A 21620-nucleotide genomic window follows, 5' to 3' on the forward strand; every position below is an offset into this window, starting at 1 on the left:
AGGTTCAGGAGAACCTTCTGGAAGACAGGTCATGGAGATGTACGTTTTGTTTATCCATTCACCCACCAGCGGACATTTGAGCTGCCTCCTCCTTATGGCTGTTGTGCCTAACGCTGCTATGAACATGGGAGTACAAATCTCTCTTCAAATCCCTGCCTTCAAGTCTTCTGGATAAATACCCAGAAGTGGAATTGCTGGATCATAGGGTAGCTCTATTTTTAATTTTTTGAGGACCCTCCATATTGTTTCCCACAGCAGCCACACCAGTGTACATTCCCACCAATGAGGCCCCAGGGCTGCCATCTCCCTACATCCTTGTCAACGCTATTTATTTTCAGTTTTTTCAATAACAGCCCTTCTAATGGGGATGAGGTGGTATCTCATTGTGGTTTTAAAAGTGTCTATTTTCAACCACTGGGTTTTGGAGTGGTTTGTCACAAAACAAAGGCTAACTGATCTAGAAATCAATGCCTAGAGGTCAGGGGCCATAGTGGCCAAAACCTAGCATGTGTGGCACTGGCCTTGGGACTGTGTAGAGGGTGGAGGGTGGAGGTCAGAACAGTCCCGTGGAAACTACACCAGAGGCTAGGGAAAAATCGCCAACAAACTGTTAGTGGAAGGTGGGAAAGGGGCCACTCCAGGCAGCGGCAACACAAAAGGAAAAAACTGCCACTTGTGGTAACATGGAGAAAAATGTACCCCTAAGAATCTGCATATCTGCCTGAAGTGATTTCCGTGAAGAGCGCAGTTACATGCTTAAGGGCCAATTGGTTTCCTTAAGCCAAGTATGATGAAGTGCCAGAAGGAAGACATCAAATAGGACCAGAGAGACAAGGAATGGTTCAGTTTGCAAGCAGGATTCAGTGGACACACAGGGCTGCTTCTCGTCTCTATTCCTTCCAACCTACAAATAGTTAAAGGAAAAAATGGACCTCAGGGTAAAGATTAAATCAATGATGTGCCCAGAACTCTTTGTTAAGACCTCCTAAAAACTCAGGGTGGTGCCTAGAAAACTTCCCTGGGCAGACAAAAGAGCGTCCAAGAATCTTAAAGGCATCATCACATGGCACACACCAACAGCCACCTAATGTAGAGGGAAGCTCGTCTCAAAAAAAGATTTGTCCTGTGGACTGAGCTATAACGTGATCCATCAAAAAACCCACAATGGTTTAAAAAAAAAAAAATACGCTCTTTGATGAAAAGAGACAGCCTGTTCAAAATGAAAGGGGTCTCTGGCCACCAACTTTCTATGGGTAGGAAAAGGGCTAAGAAAGGCCCTTTGCTGCAAACATGGGCCATTTTTATGGAAAGAGAACTATATCTCCAAGGGTCAAACCAAGAGTCCAAAGGACAGAGCCTGAGCTATGTAAACAATGGCCTAGGGCAGGGGACAGGAAGCTTTTCTATAAAGGGCCAGAGAGTAAATCTTACAGACTTTGTGGGTCACATGTAGTTTCTGTCACATACTCTTTGTTTTTTGGTGGTTGTTCTGCTTTGTTTAAAAAAAAAAAAAACTTAAAAATGTAAAACCATTCTTGGGTGATAGGTTACATAGAAACAGGCAATGGAGCTATATTAGGCCACAGATTGGGGTTTGCCAAGCTTTGAACTTGGGTACTACTCCCAAGAAGGACTGGCCCCAATGAAGAACTATTCTCTACTCCCAGAGAAGATCTTCCCAGAAGCAGGTGTCCAACTGGATTCCAGAATTTCTATGAAGTTATGACTGTGCACCACTAGTTTTCTCTCTTTTCAAATGGGAGTGTTGGTTGTGGTTGTCCTGTCCATGTGCCGCCACCGTAATGTGGGGTGCATGGGGTGGCGAGGCACACAACCCATCTCTTAGGTTCTTTGGATCAAGAGAAGCCACACCCTCATCTAGATCCTACATAGATGCTCATAATGAGATCCTGGACTCTGAACCTGATGCCAAAACCAGATGGCATTTTGGAGTGGCTGAGGGGGGTGAGTGAGAATATTTTGAATGAAAGACAACTATATACTAATTGTGGCCAGATGAGACACAATTTAGATTAAAGTGGCCATAAATTCTTCCAGGTTCCTTCCATCAGAGGTGGAATCTTTTTCCCCATCCCTCAAATCTGGGATACTCTTGTGACTTGACTTGACCAACAGGACGTAATTGAAATGATGATGTATAAGTTCAAAGCTTAATCCTCTAGGCCTTTCAGCTTTCACACTCACCTCTTAGAATGCTACCACCAAGCAAAGAGGTCCAGAGAGCCCATTAGAGGATGAAGGATCACATGCAGAACATCCCCCAGCCATCCCAGTTGAGGCCCAAATGTCTGAGTGAGCCCATGTGAGATCAGTAGAGAAGCTGCTCAACTGAGCCCAGATGCAACTGCCACCCAATAGTGTCACAAGGTAATTAATGATTATTGTTTTAAGTCCCAGTTTTGGAGTGGTTTGTTACACGGCAAAAGCTAGCTGCTACACAGGGCCATGTGATAAAAAGACAGTGGAAGTTCCTGCAGAAAGATCCAGAAGGTTCATACCAATGGTGGAATGACACAATTGTCCTTGCATTGCTATTTTTAGAACATAGCCAAGTGACACAGGCTAAATATTTGACCCAAGTGACACAGCCCAGCAATGAGCCAATGTGAGTTCTTCTCCTCTTTACGGGGCTGGGTTTTTTTTTTTTTTTTTTTCCTCTCTCTTCTTTTCAATGATTTCTAAATTAAAGTTTCTATTTTGAGAGTGAAACACTGCTGGCATCCATCAAAACTAATAAGTACTATTAATAGTGTCTGGGGTCTGTGGCTTAGAAAACACAGGCAGGACTCCCCTGTCGGTGGTTTATAAAAAATCCCATCCTAGTCATTCTCCCCTGCCAAGTCCACACACTTGCTGGTACCACCGTTTTCTAGAATAACTTCCTCTTGTATTTTGAGATTTCTAAAATAAGCCATAAACTGCTTGATCTAAAGATGGATCCAAGTGCTGAGCGATGGCTCTCATGCCACACAGGCTGAGTCTGTACTTAGGAGAGGCACTATGGGCCTGTTCTTTTGGCAGTCTGAATGCAGTGTGAAGAGCACCTGGCAAGAAGGAGGTCGGAGGCTGGCAGCAGCTTTAAGGAGCTGCAATCTGTGCCCTGGATAAGGGCTCCCAGCAAAGGGAGCACCCAAGGGAGCTAAATCCAGCCTGAGCCCCAGCTGCGAAGCCTGTGCCCTGAGAGAAAGGCACGTTTTTCCAAGGCACCAAGAGGGTAACTTTTTGAAATTCTCACAAAGACACCAAAGTGCTAGCAGCAGCTCTGTCAGGGAGCCGAGTCCAGGTGCTAGCTGCTGTGTGACACTGGGGAAGTGACTGCACTTCTCTGGGTTTCCATTTCCATTTCTAAAACAGGCAGATGGAACTATATGAGCTCTACCTTGATTTCTTGTCCTGAAAATTTCCTGCCCTTATTTTTACAGTCCAATGATGATGGCCATCCAGATTCCTGAGCCAGCCCTCTGACTTAGAGAGGGCTGTGCTAAAAATGCTTTAGGAAAGGAGACCAGGTGTGTTCCTCCCTCCCTCACTTCCTTCCCTAACTTACTCATTCATGCATTAAGTATTTACTGAGAGCTTACTCTATGCAAGATGTGTGCTAAAAACACTTGGGGTACAGGAGTCGGTAAGAGCATCTTTCAGGAACTTAGCTCTCCAATATTTGCTGTACCTCTCCTAGGTGTAAGAATCTGAGGAAAAACCCTTGAAAGCCACATAAGCAACTTGACACTGACCCTGGGGATACTGTGGAGTCACTGCAGGTGTTCACACTAATTGCTTTTTTATATCCCATATCTATGGCTGGGAGAATAATGCACTGGAGGAGTAAGACTAGGTGCGGAGACCAGGGATGAGGCCAAGGAGGAATCTGGACAAGACACAGTGAGCCCCCCTACCAGGAAAGGGTCTTGGGTGGAGACCCATAGTCAGAGCTGAGCTACTGCAGACACAAAGTCAAGGATCCAGTGATGGATGGGGAGGGGAGAGAGTGGGAAAGGCACATGGAGAATGACCACTGACATGGTTCCCATGCCTTGAGTGAACGGCTAGACAGGGGTTCCCCTCACAGAGATGGGGACCCAGTGTGACAGCAGAGTTTACTGGAAAGGGTAATGGGTTTGGGAGAACCTGGTAAGTCTGTGCCCCCAGGGGGCATCCTGAAAGCCATATCCTACATGAGCTGGGGCCAGGGTCACAGGGGGATGGATGGTGAGGACACTATGGAAACTGAAGGCCCCTCAGGAAAGTGAGCCTGGACTGGAGCCCTGAGGTCACCACCATTCACTGAGCACCTTGGGAAGGAGAAAGAAGACCAGGCAGGGCTGGGTGGGGCTTGTAAATGATCCCACCTGTGTTTTGATGGAGCGACAGGTGTATAGAGGAGGGGAAGTGGCTTCAGCCAAGGCTCATGACAGTGCTGCTTGCCTTGAGGATGAGAAGGAATCCATGCACTTGGGAGCCCTGATAACAACATCCTTTATAACCATCCACCCAACTTCAGACACAGGACTGGCCAACAGGAAGAAAAAGGCAAGAACAATTGTTCTGGACAGGGGCCAGCCTCTACTGAGGAGCCTCGAATTTCTTATCTTGTTTCGCCTCCAGACCCTCTGGTCCTAGCAACACCTATAGTCCATCTGCATTAACCCTCTGGGTGTCAGAGGAGGGCACTTTGCTGGCCCATCTACCCTAGAGCAGAGGGTTCAGGTCGTCTCCTTCAGGGAATGTGAGGTAGAGCCTGTGACCCATCCTTGGGCCAGGGGGTCATAGGAGGCTGATGTTCCTTTGGGTCACTGCTAAAACCCTGACACAAGGGTGGACACAGGGCAGGCCCTGAGCAGCCATCTGGCCAGTGATCCTGACTCTGCTTTGCATCAGAACACCTGAGCTTTGCAAACACATCCCTCTGGGAATTTGGGTTCAGCTGTCTAGGGGCCAGGCTCTGTTCAGCTTCCACGAGCTCCTTGGCCTGGGAGAACTAGAGATCTAATCCAAGCGCCTTCTTCTCCCAATGAGACAACTAAGCAGGAAGCCACTGTGTGCCAGGAACAGAGAGGAGAAAAACCCACTCCTACTGGAGTACTTTCTGCAGATGAGGGCAGCGAGAGCCCTGAGCCCCACAACCCTGCTGGAGAAGCCCCCTCTGGGGCTGTGAGAGCTCCAAGGGGACACCAGCCTGGAGCACAGAGCAAGCAGGAAAGGCTTCCAGGAGGTGTGGTTGCTTGAGCCCATCTACAAGGATGAACCTCCAACATTGGACTGGTTTAGGGCCTCCCTGCATGTCTCAGAGGCACCACAATTAAGCATCCCAGGGGCCACCAAACAATGAACAAGGCTGAAGTCCCTGGCAGGAGAGGGGGTAAGTGTTGAGGAGCCTTCCTAAGGGACCACACTGCCTCAGGTTCCTGGGAGGGGGGAGACAGGCAGTGGGTGTGAGGCCCCAGAGATGACATGCTGCTTCCTGACCAAAGCTCTATTATTGAGGGCACTGCCTCTGTGGGTGGCTGTATAGACACCAGCCCTTCTCACTGCAGTCTGCTGTCCTGCCAGAGCCCATCAAGTGTGGACGCGGGCCCCTGGCCCTGGCAGCACTACTTCCTCCTGCATCACCAAGGCAGGTCAGGGTAGGACCTCTCTCCACAGAGGGCACCCCTTTTATTTCACTCCATGGGGAGTATCAAGGGACATATGGAGCAGCAAGCTCTGCATGAGATCCCCAACGCCTGGGTTCCAGTTAGGCTTAGTAGCTCACCATCCGTAGTACCTCAAGTAAAGCAATCCCCACCATGTACTATGTACCTCTGGGGTTGCTGTGACAACAAACACCTGGCATCCGAGTGGAGAATTAATACTGAGCTCAGACTGTGGGTTTTGTACCCAGTAACAGAGTCCTAGTGCTATGGATGAGGGGCCACTGTGCAACCCCAGAGAGAGTCAGCTAGGGGACTCGCCCAGCATCACATGGCCAGGAAGTGGAAGGGTAGGATTTGAACCCAGGCAGCCCGACTGCTGGGATCATCCTACACCCTGCTGGTTCCTGTAAGGCACATGACACAAGTCATTTCAATGGGACTTGTCTGAGAGAAAACAGTAATGCTGCCCAACTGTAGAAAACGAAGCCAAGTTAGAGACAGACCCAGCAGCTTTCTCACCGGGCTCAGGTCAATGGAGCTGCCAAACTTGTTCCTGGAAACCACTCCCCGTTCACCCACTCCCCCTTCACTGGTGTTGGCTCCCCAGCCCAACACCAATAGGCCCACACAGATGGAGGGTGGAGAGCACCCAATGTCCACTTGCAGAGCTATTCGTCCTATGAAATCTTTCCACAGACAAGCATGAATATCTTTACAAAAATGTTTTCCCATAACACTATTTGAAATAGCAATTGGAAATAGGCTGAAGTGGATGCTATCATGAGCCCCTTCAGAATGAAGGACTTCTCCCCCTCCCCCAGCTGCTGGGAGAGCTGCAGGCAGATGACCCTCAGCTGTCAGCCCTGTTTGAACCATCCTCCATATACAGAGTAGCTTAGCTCAAGGCCATGCCCCATCCCAGGGGGCCATACCCAGTGCCTGGCTGATGGGAGCTATGAAGTCCCCAGCCCCCTTGGCTTCCTCAGGATCCCTTGGCAGGGTGTCCAGGTCTCAGAGCTCCTTGCAGCCAATCTTATTTCCTGAGCTTCACTCACAGGTGCTGATCCAATGATCACTCTGGGAGAGGCAAAATAACAGCCCCCCCCACCCAAGATGTCCCCACCCTAATCCTCAGAACCTTTGAATATGGTGCCCCCACAACAAAGGGAACCTGAAGATGGGATTAAATTAAGGAGCCTGAGAGAAAAGATCATCCTGTATTACCTGAAAGGGCCTAGTGTGATCACCAGAGTCCTTTTTAATGAAAGAAGCAGGGGAGAAGTCAGAGTCAATGTTGGGGGAGGCAGTGGCTAGAAGGATCAGAGGTCATGAGCCAAGGTATATGGGCAGCCTGTTGGGGGCAGAAAAGGCAAGGAAGGGTTTTCCCCAGGGCCCCCAGGAGGAACCTGCCCCACCAGCACCTTGACTTGAGCCCTAAGGCCCAGGCCCACTTCAGACTTCCTGCCTCCAGAACTGCCATTTGGGTTGTTTTACACCACAAGCTGGGGGTGCTTATTATAGTAGCAATAGGAAACTAATCCACACTCATTTCCTGCAGACTAATCTCTAGAGTTTGCTCCCTGGGAGCCCTGACAACACAATTTTTAAATATTTTCCAATAGGAAGTAGATCAACCCAGTACCTCCATAAAATTGAATACTCTGGAGGTCTTATCAGAAATGATGGAATGATGATAAAATAAATAACTAAAAACACAGAAGCCACTGGATGTTATGCTATATGTTGGAAAATTGAACTCCAATTTAAAAAAATATATGTAATAAAAAATTAAATAAATAAAATAAAAACACAGAAGCCTTACCAAGGGCCAGCGGTATTCTAAGTACTTTATGTATTTCCTCTCACTTGATCTTCGAAACAACCTTTTTATGACCTCTATTTTCCAGATAGGGAAACTGAGATATACAGATATTGAATGATTGGCTCAAGGTCACACAGTTGCTAAGTGGAAGGGCCTGGTGATCTACAGCATTTTATTGAGTGAAAAGCATGGTGCAAGATGATGCACATTACAGTCGCACTCATATAAGGGTGATGTATATGTAAGTGTGTATACACTTACACAAATAGAAAAGATGCCTGGGAAGACGAACACCAAATTATCACTTTTTACTTTAGACACTTCCAAATTGTTGTTTCTCAATAAACACGCACTAATTCTGAAACTTAAATCAATAAAAAAAATTCTATATTAGGAGTTGGACACTTAAAACCATGAATGCTCCTAAAAACTTCCCCAAATCACTTCTGTGCAGGTATCTGGCCAAGAGAAGAAAATCCTCTGTCTTCTTCTAAGACAATGCAATAAATACAACCCCACAAAGTCCCCCTCCTGACAGAGCTGTGGCACTCTCCTGTGACCGAGTGTTCCATCTGACCCTCCTCCACATCCCCACATGTAATCAGGCTGCTAATACTGATGTGATGCAGCCCATGGGGTAAAGTGGGAAACTACTCAGGATTTAACACTAGGTGAGAAAGGCAAGACACAACATGGTAAATTCCCTTGGATTATGATTCTGTACAAGAGTGTGATTCACAACAACTGCAATGAACAGACATTGCCTTCTCGATATGGAGAACTCAGACATACAAAACCCAAACTCATAAGTGGGCAAAGAACATAACTGGACATTGACATAAAGGTATGCAAAATGTCTACCATAATTAATGATAAAAGAACTGCAGTGTATAGTGGTAGATTGAATTTGGCTCATCGAATTTGCAAGCATTTTATAGAGGAAAGAACACCCAAAGGTGCAAACATGCAAAGAGCCAAAGACCTGGGGATTGTGAGCATGTAAGTGTGTGCACCTTTCAGGAAAGCAATTTGGCTAAAAGTGTCATGATCTTGGGGATCCCTGGGTGGCACAGCGGTTTAGCGCCTGCCTTTGGCCCAGGGCGCGATCCTGGAGACCCGGGATCAAATCCCACATCGGGCTCCCGGTGCACGGAGCCTGCTTCTCTCTCTGCCTGTGCCTCTGCTTCTCTGTGTGTGTGTGTGACTATCATAAATAAATAAAAATTTAAAAAAAAAAGTGTCATGATCTTGTAAAATGTTAAAACTTTGACCCTGTACTTCCAGTTCTGGAAATCTAAGGAAACAATTAGAGATGCAAACAAATGTTTATATACGAAGATGTTCACCATAACACTATTTACAATAAAGCAAACAGTACCTAAGTGCCCAATAAAAAGAAAATAACTAAGCAAGTTAACCATTGCATTGTACATTACAAGTCATTAAGAAGTTATTAATGAAAAGTAATGATTACTCATAAAATGTTAAGTGAAAACAGATTCCAAATAACTACTTTCGTCTAACTATATAAGGAGAAAATCATCTAAATAGAGAACGGAAAGCAATAATCCTTAACATGAATGTAAGTGGTAACTGGGGGTAGGGCCAGAAGAGAAACATTTTTTTTTCCTTCTCTTGATTTTCTGACTTTCTTATATTGTGGCAAATATACTTTTATAATGAGAAATCAGAATATCTTACAAATTGAAAACACCCCTGAGCTCTCCTTGAAGCATTTCCTTCATCCGAGGCTGCCTCTTCAGAGAGCCTCCAAAACTGCTCCTCTCCCAGACTGAGCACTCCTGCCCTGGTTCATCCTGTTCTCTTATTCTTTGCTTCATGTGCCTTCAGTTCAAGTCACCTCAACACGATGCACATTGTAGTGTCCACACTGCGCAGGGATGCCCAGTATGAGCCCAAACAGAAGTGAGCTGGGGTGGGATAGAGATAGATAGACTCCCTCCCCATAGAGCTCAGGGTTTAACAGAAGAGCCAGACAGAGAACCAGTGTCCCATAATCCAAGAACAATGGAGAAGGTGCCCCCTCAAAAGGCCAGAGTAACCTGATATGGATATTTAAGGGATGAGCAATTCTGATTGGGGAAATTGAAGAACGTGCTAGTTGATCTTGGGCAGCAGGGTTGAAGAAAGGGCATTCCTGGCAGGGGGGTACAGCCTGAGCACAGGCCCAGCAGTGAAGCAGGTTTCAGGGGATGGCATCCAGGATAACAAGTACCCCAGATGCGTTTAGGTAGAGAAAGAGAAATGAGCCTAGATCAGCAAGAGCCTTGCATGTTAAGCTGAGGAAATCAGGCTTTCTTCTGTGAACCCAGGGATACCACCAAAGGGCTTGAAAAAGAAGAGGACAGATTCCTTAAGGAGGATCCTGTTTTTCCATTGTTTATGTGGCAGTGTGTAGCTCACAGCTGGGCTCACGGCAAATGCAGATAAAGGGATTTTTTAACTCTTACATAATGAGACCCAACAAAGAACCAGGGATTCCAGAACTGTACCCCCATTCTGAGGCTTTAACTGACCTTTGTCCTGCACCAGCACCTCCAACTCCTCCCGAACACCATCGTACCAGCTTGTGATGTCCACATGGAGGGAATAGTCGCAGCAGGATTTGGTGTCAGCTGCTTCATGCCATTTCTCGAAAGAGGTCAGCAGGCTAGACCCAGGTTCAGGGACAACATGGTCAACTATGAAAGAAAAATATGTATCAATATTGTAAAAAAGGACTCAAGCTGTTCCAATGGTAGCCTCAAGTAGCTTCTTCATCCCATCATCACCATCACCATCATCATCATCACCACCTTAAATATCATGATCACTATAATCATCACTATCATCATCATCACCATCATTATCATCACTATCACCATCAGCATCACCACCACCTTAATCACCACTATCACCCCATCATGACACCATTACCATCATTACAATCATCAGCACCACCACCATCATCATCACCATCGCCACCCTGTTCATCATCACTCTTATCATCATTGTCAATACTGCCATCACTGTGACTATCGTTACCATAACTATCAACAGTGACGACATCATCACCATTGTCATTGTCATCTTCAGCAGCAGCAGCATCACCGTTATTTACTGAATGCTAACTATGCTTCAGACATTGCCACAAGGCTTTCTATAAATTATCTCATTAAATCCTCCCAACCATCCTGTGAAGTGACTATTAATATCTCCCTTTGCAGAAGAAGAAACTGAGGCTCAAAGAGGGTAAGGAACTTGTCTAAAGTCACCACAACTAGGTAAGTGCTGGGAGGAAGATCCAAAGAGTCCCATCAGCTGCACTGAACCCTTTCCCACTACTCCATACTGATGTAGCTAAAAAGGTGAACAAGACCTTATAAGCTAAAAGAATGTTAACTTCATCACCCCTTTTTAAAAGTAAGATCTTAAAAAATATAAACCAAACTAAAGGGGAGACACCTGTTTTTTTTAATAGACTTTATTTTTTTTTAATTTTTATTTATTTATGATAGTCATACACAGAGAGAGAGAGGCAGAGGGAGAAGCAGGCTCCATGTACCGGGAGCCTGACGTGGGATTCAATCCCGGGTCTCCAGGATCGCGCCCTGGGCCAAAGGCAGGCGCCAAACCGCTGCGCCACCCAGGGATCCCCGACACCTGACTTTTAAACCTCACTTGACTTTGCATATCCCTCCAGCTACAGCCCTGTTTCCCTATCAAGAGTAGTCCTTGTTCTCCACCCACTCACCCCTCCACCCATCTAAAGCATCGGCCTCTGCTAATTCAATCTCCATGTCTCCAGTCCTGACTCCACGGGACCTCTCAGGGCACAGTGAATCAATCCCTCTTCTTGGCTTCTGTGACAACATGGATTTCTGGCTTTTATTCTACTACTGTGGCCATTTTTCCTGTCTCTTTATAGACTCTTCTGCCTCTACTTGGCCATTAAATGGTCAAATTCCTTACGGATTGGTCCTGGAATATCCTTCAATACAGCTGCTCATTAAAATGTACCACTCCCTCTTAGCTGCAGAACTCTGAAACCAGCTGTTTCCCTGACCTCTCCATCAGGATGACTCAAAAGCTCTTCGAGAATAAAATGTCCCAAACCTCATGCAACATTGTCCTCCCTTGCAAATCTGATCCCCGCCACTTCCTCAGCTGTGAAGATACCACCTTAGTTCCACAGCTGGGATCCAAAGGGTCATTCCTGACACTTCCTTTCTCTCAGGTATTCCCATGTCTGACCCATCACCAAGTACTTAGATTTCCATCCCACATTTCCCTGGAGCTGTCCGCCTCTGTCCACTTCCATGGCCACACTCCTAGGCCTAGTCACCCTCTTGTGTCAGCTCAGCTACTGCGATCCCTCGCCTCAGGTCCAGCCACATCCAACCTAGGCCACTCTATTCTGGTCTCTTTAAAACCCAAAGCAGATCACATCATTCCTTGCTTAAAATCCTTCAATGTCTGCCTATCATCCATTTGGAAAAGTCCAAACTTCCTGTCTCAGTCACTGAGTACCACTGGTACCATCCTCACCTTCCTGTCTAATCTCACATGATCTCATCCATAAGTCTCTACACTCATGCCTCATGGGCCTTTATCATCTCTTAAATGCGAGCAGTGTTCTCCTATCACAGGGTGCTCCCTCTCCCTGGAGCTGCTCTCCTCCACCCTCTTCACTCAGCTAATTCACACTCATCTTTTAGATCCCTGCATGAATGCTGCTTCTCCAGGGACACCTTCCCTGAGCACTTTGTCCCTCAGTTCAAAGCTCTGTGCACAGCTTTCTGTTGTAGCCTTAGTCACAGATTATAGACACATGTGTACAATCGTATAGGATTCATAACTCCCCACAAGACTGTAACCATTGGAGGATCAGCACCATGTCTGCTTTATTTATTCCCTCCCGCAACACTCAGCATAGTGTCTGGCACAGAGCAACCCACCCTCAGTAAACACCTGTTGAATGAAAACATGGGGTGGGGACTCAGAACCTCCCTGCCCCTCACTATGGTCCTCCTGGTGCTTTCATAGGTTTTTGGTGTTTCATGAAACACATTGTGAAAGCCACTCTTTTCCAGATGGGGTGGGTGGATGAGGCCCAAGGATGGGTGGGGGGCCTCCCCTAAGAGTCTCAAAGCTGATGATGGGAAAAAAACAAACAAGGATCCTAGAGGTCCTGACTCCTCATCCAGGGCTCTGTCCTATACTCACTCCACACAAGTCACTGGAGCCTGCAACTTCCATCTCTACCTCTCAGAACCATCCAAGCTCCTATATCCAAGTACTTGCCATATGCCATGTACTACACTCAGGAACCTCATGTATGTATGTCTTTCAGCAACACCATGGTTGGGGGAGGCTCATATAATAAAGCCCATCCTACAGATGAGGAAGCTGAGGTACAGAGAGGCTAAATACTGCCCATAATCATGCAGCCCTGGGTGGCAACAATCAGGATTAAACCTAGACAGCTTGGGCAGCCTGGGTGGCTCAGCGTTTAGTGCCACAATCAGCCCTGGGCGTGATCCTGGAGACCCGGGATCGAGTCCCACGTTGCACTCCCTGCATGGAGCCTGCTTCTCCCTCTGCCTGTGTCTGTGCCTCTCTCTCTCTCTCTCTCTCTCTCTCTCTCTAATAAATAAATAAATAAATAAATAAATAAATAAATAAATAAATAAATAAAATCTTTAAAAATAAATAAATAAACCTGGACAGCTAAGATCCAAGTCCAAAACCATCCAGGTCCAACATCTGGGCTTCTCTCACTTTCCCAATGAGCAGATACAAAGGCTGCTTTGTGGAGAAGGGATGAGGACCATGCTTGTCTCATGAGCTGGGCCATCCCCTCCTGGTTCAGGAGGACGAGGCAGCTCTGACACATGAGCTCCACCCACACTAGCCAGCTCCAGCCCAGTGTACTTCCAAAGGGGAGGGAGAGAGATGGGCTGGGTTGTAGCCAGCTCAGGGTTGAGCCACTTGGACCCAAAGAGCCTATCAGTTGAAAGAATACTAAAAATCAACTGTTGCTTATTTAAATAAAATCATTTATTAAAATGGAATCCAAGAAGGGCACCTGGGTGGCTAAGTAGGTTAAGCATCTGACTTCAGCTCAGGTCATGATCTTGGGTCCTGGGACAGAGCCCCATGTCAGGCTCTGCCCTCAGCAGGGAGTCTGCTTCTCCATCTCCCTCTCTTTCTGTCCCTATCTCTGCTCATGCTCTCTCTCTCTGTCAAATAAATAAATACAATCTTTAAGAAAATTAAAGCCACCTGGGTGGCGGCTCAGTGGTTGAGCACCTGCCTTTGTCTCAGGGCATGATCCCGGGGTCTTGGGATCAAGTCCTGCATCAGGCTCATCATGGGGAGCCTACTTCTCCCTCTGCCTATGTCTCTGCCTCTCTTTGTGTGTCTCTCATTAATAAGTAAATAAAATCTAAAAAAAATAATAATAAAATTCAAAACTTAAAATAAAAATGGAATCCAAGAAAGACTAACTACTTCAAAAAATACAGGAGACTACAAAATGCTGTAGAAAAAGAATCCAGCATCCCAAGAAGCCCCTGTGGTAATGGCTTGTACGTTTGTATACAATGCTTCCTCCCCTCTCCATGTTCACCATGGTTCATGATGGGCAGAGTGCAATCCCAGGGACTTTGGCCTTGGCCATGCACTTGCTTTGGCCAACAGAACTTCAGCGTGTAAGTGAAGACAAAAGGTGGCAAGAGGGGTGGCAAGTTTCTACCAGACCCTTCTTGTACTTCTGCCATCTGCCAGGAGAAGGGCATGGTTGAGCTGATCGTTGGCTCCAGGGTGGGAAGTCCATGGTGCCTGTCAAACCCAGCCCACATCCTGAAGCAGACTCAATCCAGTCCTGCTCCTAGTCCCGCAGACATTTGACCAAGAAAAACAAGTGATGCTTGAAGTTTGGGGATTGTTCATTATGCAGCATTATCACAGCATTGCAGCATCAAAGCCAACTAGTACAACCACTTCCCCACTGCATAACCTTCAGCAACTTGTCTCAGCCTCTACTTCCCTATCTTTCACCGTAACACCTATAGCACTGGTTTCAGAACTTTAGCCATGTGCACACCAGGTGCAAGAATTTTTTAATTTATCTCCCTACAACCCATATCATTCTTTCCTTAATACTTTTCTTTAAATGAGTTCATAGTTTCTAAAAATGTAAATGTGAATTTCAATCTCACCCTAAGCAATAATACCCAAGATGTGCTAGTTACTTAACTTCAAATGCATTAAAATAATTCAAACTTTCAAATGTCTGTATTGCCTATAAAATTCTCTGTGTACCACCAGTGGCACAGCCTCTATGGGAGGTTGTGGTAAGAATTACATTAATTGGTCCTCTAAGCAAAGTGCCTGGTGTAGCTTGGGCATTATGCTGCTGCTGCTGCTGCCAGCGATGATGAGCCAAAGTCACTGTCCATGTGCCCAAGGCAGGGGTGCAACTCACTGATCATTGTGGTCCCGCCTGCCAGTGCTGCCCTGGTGCCTTGGAAGAAGTCATCAGCAGCAGTCATCCCCTGGGAGGGCTTCTGCAGGTACGTGTTGACATCGATACCTCCGGGAATCACCATCCGCCCATTGGCCTCAATGGTCTTCACTCCACCAGGAACTATTAAGTTCTCTCCTATTTGTCTGGAAACAAACAACAGAAATGGCCTTTGGGTCTTAAAAGACAAACAAGATGGCAGTCAACTGTGTGGCTTCAGTTCCATTAGGTAAACATTTCTGAGCCAGATCCTACGTAGGACACTGGGTAGACAGAGAATGCTCAGGGAGGGCTCCTGGCCTTGTGGGGCTCATGGTAAATAAGGAGGAGAGGCATGCGGGCAGATGATCACAGTGCAGTATAGCTGAGGGGTGGGGGAGAATATGGGGCTGCTTCACCAGCCCAGGAATCTGGGAAGACTTCCAGGGGGAGGTGGTGGCAAAGGGTTCTCAGAATAGCCTGTCATTCCAGAGTAACTCGCACACTTTTGTCAATCACTTGAGGACAGTGACTATAAGAGACAGAGTCTAAAGTCCCCTTAGGTCTGCAAACTGTGAGAGGTAGTGCTATGGGCTGAAGTGCAACCCTCCCAAATGCTCTATGTTGAAGCCCTAACCCCAAGGACTCAGAATGTGACTGTATTTGAGGATGGGGCCTTTACAGAGACAATTAAGGTAAAATAAGGGTGTTAGGGTGGGCCCCAATCCAATAGGATTGGTGTCTTTATAAGAAGAGAAGACAAGAACACAGACCCGCAAGGAGAGTTGATCATGTGAGGACATGGGGAGAAGACAGCCGTCTACACACCAAGGAGAGAGGCCTCGAAGAAACCAACCCTGCTGACATCCTCATGTCAGACTTTCAGCCTCCAGACCCATGAGAGAATCAATGTCTGTTGCTTAGACCGCCCGGTGTGGGGTGCTCTGTCACGCCAGCCACGCAAGCTAACATAGACAGGCAACCAGGATTCTCCTTTTAGGTCTCCTGAGCACTGAGCTCAGGAAAGCTGCCTAACTTCTCAGTACCCGCGAGAAAAAGCCACTAACATCGTAACACCTCCCTAGAGAGAATCATGCTGGGGATAGCAGACTTTTTCTGAACATGCTGACCATCACATCTTGCCCCACGTGGCGGCGGCTGTGTTTCATCTGTTGGAACCAGAATCAGGAGATATACGGGGGGTGGAGGGGAGGCTCAGCCAGAACCAGGGCAGATACATCAGCCTCCAGGGTCAGTTCCTGATGAAGACCACTAGATCTGAATATGAGCAATTTTTATTTTAAAAAAATATATAGTGGTTCTGAACTCGTCATCTTAGGCAACAATATTCTAAGTCACATAAAAACACCAGTAATGAAGATACAAGACAGTGTTGCTTTGGGAACATAACGTGAAGCCCCAAACAGAACCCACACTCAAGTGGCAGAAGCAGATGCTCCTGGCTCCTCTGGCCTGCTGGGCAGGACTGGTCTAGGCAAGTGGGGTTGGGGTACAGAGGGATCCCCATGGGGCTCTTCCACAGAATCAGGGCATTGCACCCTGTCCTGAAACCGGGAATACATCTAGCAAAAGCCAGGAACCACTACTGTGACCCCTCCCACAACCAAGGCGCTGCTGCCTCTGAGGCCAATGTCCTGCCCTCTATCATTTCCATCTCAATTTGCAGACTCCTGCCTTGCCCCATCCTCCCACTGTCCAGCTCCAAACACACGGCAACATGTCAGGAGCTGAAGGGCGGGGGGTCCAAGAGGAGATGCCCCACACCCTACCGCAGAAGATCACCCTGAGCACTGGCTCTTCTAAGCACTTCTCAGATCATCTCATTTAATGCTTCAATTGGCTTTTAAAGACGACAGGCTAATGTTCAAACATTTGATGCCGGCAAAGGCCTGGGCATGACCCAGAGTGGGCACGAGCTGTACACACCAGCACAGCCCTACTTGTGGGTACCTGGGGTCTGACTGGGTGTGTGACTCAGTCACCATGCTGCGGTGCCAACAAGTACTATTGTTCTGAGTCCATTTGAAAGGCCTGACAGTCACCTCTCTTTATAGGAAGTATTCACAGTCTGCAAAAGAGAAAACAGAATTCAAAGAGGTACGGTGACTTGTCCAAGGCCACACAGAAAATCAGTGGTGGTCTGGACTCAAGCCAGGTGCCCCCAGGCCTAATATAGGCTCTGCCCACCAGCCTGAACTATCTTCCTGCTTCCCTTACATAGAAGGAGCAGATTCTTCCCAAACTTGGATTAAACCGGATGGAACCCCCAGCACATCAGGAAGAAGAACCCAAATGGTTCTCAATGGGAGCGTGTGTGGAAAAGGAGCGAGGGAACAGGAGGCTCTGTGAGTTGGCCAGGCACCTCCCTTCCCGCACCCCCAACACCACCCTCGCCCCATTCACACGCGCTCGGTGGCCAACGTCTGAGTCACCAGCGCTTACAAATCGGACAAAATCCTCAATGAATCATAACACAGCTGAAGAGCTTCTAGGAAAACTTGGCAAAATGGCCATAAGAGAAAGAAATTCTTGGGGTTCAAAGTGAAGGAACACAACTGGGCCTCCCCATGCTAGGAGGTGCTGCCTGGGGTCAGTGCAGGTGGTCCCCCTCTGGGTCCCAGTCCTCCCGCACCTACTTCCCAGCCAGCCAGGGACTCATGCTCCAAAGGACCATCTGGAGACTCACTCTGCTTAGTGGGGTGACGTGGAGAAACAAGAGAGTCCAATAAAAAGGGGTTTCTGACTAAGAGGAGCTGACAAATCGTGAATCTGTGGACACCGCATATTTCCTGGACATGGCCCGCCACCGTTCCATGACTCTAGGTGTTCACTCATACAGCAAGCACTTAATAAGTGCAGCTTGACCCATGAGCTCTTGTTCCATATATACACATCCTGGACTGCAAGGCTCTTGGGGAGCTAACCTCAGTCTGCTGCGACTGGTAGATAGGTAGTCCCGCAAAAGTGTCAGCATCCTTTACCCCTCCTGCCCCAGAACCCTGAGGCCCACAAACCAGAGTTCATCCCGGAATGGTTGTCTCCTTATCCAAGCAGGGGACTGACCTAGAAACCTCACTCCCCACCACCATCACCTCTGCCTTTCTCCCTCTGGTTCCAGGCTGTACTGTGGCTAAGACCAAGGTCCTGCCACCTGACAGGTCAGGGTTCCTCTGCTACACTTGTGGTCAATACTCCTGGTACGTCTCTGTATCCGGCACTGTGCCAGGCCCCGGGCGGGGAGGCCCTAAGGCAACGTCCCTAGTCAGGGGCAAGAGCAGCATGAGAAGTGTGGGGACTGGCACACAGGCCGGCCAGCAGAGGAAAACTGTCAGCATGGGGGTCAGGGAAGGCTTCCTGAAGGAGGAGCCACACGAGCTGGACCCACAGGACAAAGAGTGGTTGGGGAAACAGGGGTCAGAATGAGAATGAGCAGAGGGGCAAGGCATTCCAAGCAGAGGATTTATGGATGCAAGGTTCTGGGTGAGAGCTGCTGGGCTAGCTCCGTGGGTACCATGTTTTCAGTGTGGCTGGGAAGAAGTGAGAGGAGGGAATCCACCGGAGGAAGTGAGGCCCGGGCTGCACTTGAAATGGTCGGAGTCTGGGACTGGTGGGGCAGGCAGAGGGAGACAGGGAAGGGCTCCACACTCCCTGAGCTCTTTGATGGGCACTTGGCAGGCATGGTCTCTCAGTGCTCACAGCCATCTACGGCCCTTCTCTCCCTTCCTCTTCCCTCCCCTCCTCCTCCCCCTCCTCTTCCTCCTCATCAAAGCCTACATGGGCACCAGACGGTCCTGCTAATACACCCCATTCCTGTTTGACCTTCACCTTGCTCACATTCCCCTCTGCCTCTGGGCTGGAGACTGACACGGTCTCTGGCTCCTACTCTCCCAGACTCCAGGGGAAGATGCTGAGCAGCCAGCGAATCCAGGGCACTGGTTATGCGAAAGAGAGTTGAACCTCTCCAACGCCAGCTGGTAAAATGTGGAGGCCACATCAAAGCCACTATGGACTGAGCTGTGCTTCCCCAAACTTCTATGTTGAAGCCCTGACCCCCAGCATCTCGGAATGCAACTGTATTTGGAGATTGGGTTTTTAAAGAAGTGACTAAATTAAAATAAGGCCATTAGGATGGGGCCCCTGATCCAACAGGACTGATGTCCTGTGCACATGCGTGCAGAGGGACAACCACGTGAGCACACAGCAAGAGGACGCCCTCCGCAAGCCAAGGAGAGAGATCTTAGAAGTAACCATCTCTGCCAGCACCTTGATCCAGGACTTGCAGCCTCCAGCCTGGGAGAAATACATTTCTATGGTTTCAGTTGCCCAGTCTGGGCTTTTTTAATGCAGTGACCGAGCGGATGAGCACTTGGGATGTTACAGCTAAAGAAGAAGCCAATAGGGACAAAGTGAGTGTCTTTTACTTAAGCGCCATGGCTCTGTCCTAACATTCTTCCTTTCTCTCCTGGCTCCCAACACCTAATCCAAAAATTGTGAGCAGGTAGAAGAAAGAGCTGTGAATTCAGTTCTACGTACTAGGTGGACATCTGCGCCTGTCCCTAGCTGACAACATGCAGCAGCTGTTTTATCTCCCTGGCCCTCCACTTCCTGCAGCAGCTGTTTTATCTCCCTGGCCCTCCACTTCCTGCAACAGAGCAGGGGCCGGCCGTGCGCATGTCACTGCCTCCTGTGCATCTGATGGCCTGCATGAGGCTGGCAGGGCAGGGGCACTCCAGAACCACTGTCCCCCTCCCCAGCTATAGTTTGGACCTCCCTGAATCTATCCATCCCTGATGTTATTTTTAAAGATTTTATTTCTTTGAGAGAGAGAGAGAGGGAGAGAGAGAGACCAGGAGAGCACAAGCATTGGAGAGGGAGAAGCAGGCTGCCCATCCAGGAGGGAGCCTGATGCGGAGCTCAATCCTAGGACCCTGGGATCGTGACCTGAGCCAACGGTGGCCGCTGAACCGACTGAGCCACCCAGGCGCCCCTCCATCCCTGATATTCACAGCACAGTCATCCTGGGACAGAACTCTTAAGGGTCTGGCAGCCTAGGAAGACTGGCTTCTTTTTTTTTGTTTTCAAGTTTTATTTATTATTTGAGAGAGACAGAGAGAGCGAGCAGATGGAGACTCCTTGATGAGTGGGGAGCCCAATGTGGGGCTGGATTCCAGTTCCCCGAGATGGTGACCTGAGCCAAAATGAAGAGTTGGACACTCAACCGACTGAGCCACCCAGGTCCCACGAGACTAGCTTCTTAATAGGCATGTTCTGGGGAAGCCTGGCAGGTTCAAGTCAGTGGAACATGTGACTCTTGATCTCAAGGTTGTAAGTCTGAGCCCCATATTGGGTGTAGAGATTACTTTAAAATTAAAATCTTTAAAAAGAAGAAAAAAAGGTGTGTTTTGGTCAACCCACTTTATAAGTCCATCTTCCAGGTAGACGTCAGCATAGAAGGACTGGTCATCATTGATGATTCGTCCGCCTTTGATGAGGAGTCGGTCACTCTGAAAAGCCAAGCAAAGTATTTAAGTGTCACTGGGGAAAAGCCAAATTTTTTTAAACTTTTAATATAAAAATATCCAAATATATTCAAAAGTAAAGAAATGGCATAAAAAAGCCCACTCGGGTCCAGACTCAAAAATCTTCAATACCCAGCCATTCACATTGCACCCATCCTACTCCCCCCACCAACACTTCTGTTTTGTTTTTGCTGAGGTATTTTAAAATAAATCCCAAACACTGTTCCCCATACACATCACTTCAGTGTATATCTCCAACCATTAAGGGGTTTTTAAATAAATGTAACCACAACTCATCATCTCAATGGACCCAATTAATAGTAAATCCTTCATACGAGTTAATAATCAGACCATGTTCAATTTTGTTTGGTTTTACAGTGGGCGGGTCGATGGGGAATCCATCCTTGGTCTCCACTCCGCAACTGGCTCTCTGCAGTTTGCTGGGATCTCTACCAGCCTTCCTCCCTCTCTGATCCCATTCATTTGTTGAAGAAACTAGGCCATTCATAGAACAGGAGTTTATTAAGGAATTATTATTTGTAACAAACCTTAATTTAGAGACATTTTAAAAGTTAGCAGAAAGACTATAGGGTAAACGCAACTCCCCCAGAACAACCTCCAGGCAAAATGCTGAGGTTTCTCTCCACCTTTTTCTGCTTTCCTTGATTCCCTGTGGTTATGATCACTGTGCACATATCCATCCACTCCTCTGTGCCCCCATCACATGCTGCCTCACTGCCTCGGCTCCCAGCCCAAGGCCAGGCCCTGATGAGCCAGGAGGAAGGTGCTCTCCTGGAGCTGATGGAGGGAGTGGCAGAGGCTTACCAAGCCATAGGCTTACAGGGTTACCAGAGGAGAAGGGGAGGGTGCCCGTCATGGGAGCAAAGTAAAGGCCTGCCGCCCTTACTGGGGGCCAGGCAAAGCCAGCTCACACCTAGAAAATAACTTGAGATGAGCTGTTCCAAACAAGTGGCGGGGAAGAAGGCCAGGGAAGGTGAACATTCAGTGTCTTCTGGACAGAGAGAACTGGTAGCCAGGGCCCAGAGGCAGCAAAAAAAACAGCAAATTCTAGGAGCCAAAAAGAACACAACTTTTTT

At 47.8% G+C, this 21620-nt stretch overlaps 1 protein-coding gene across 5 annotated transcripts in view; it reads right to left on the minus strand.

The window, feature by feature from the left end:
- CRMP1 (collapsin response mediator protein 1) overlaps nucleotides 1-21620 on the minus strand; it is a 74160-nt gene that overhangs the window by 28620 nt on the left and 23920 nt on the right. For all 5 annotated transcript variants that reach the window (XM_077878677.1, XM_077878675.1, XM_077878679.1 and 2 more), the window contains exons 2-4: nucleotides 20420-20508; nucleotides 14966-15150; nucleotides 10014-10178 (exon numbers count right to left, since the gene is read on the minus strand). In XM_077878677.1, coding sequence (XP_077734803.1) covers nucleotides 10014-10178; nucleotides 14966-15150; nucleotides 20420-20508 — 439 coding nt within the window. The remainder of the gene's footprint in view (nucleotides 1-10013; nucleotides 10179-14965; nucleotides 15151-20419; nucleotides 20509-21620) is intronic.

Source organism: Canis aureus, chromosome 2 (genome assembly GCF_053574225.1).
Source record: "Canis aureus isolate CA01 chromosome 2, VMU_Caureus_v.1.0, whole genome shotgun sequence".
NCBI classification, from domain to species: domain Eukaryota; kingdom Metazoa; phylum Chordata; class Mammalia; order Carnivora; family Canidae; genus Canis; species Canis aureus.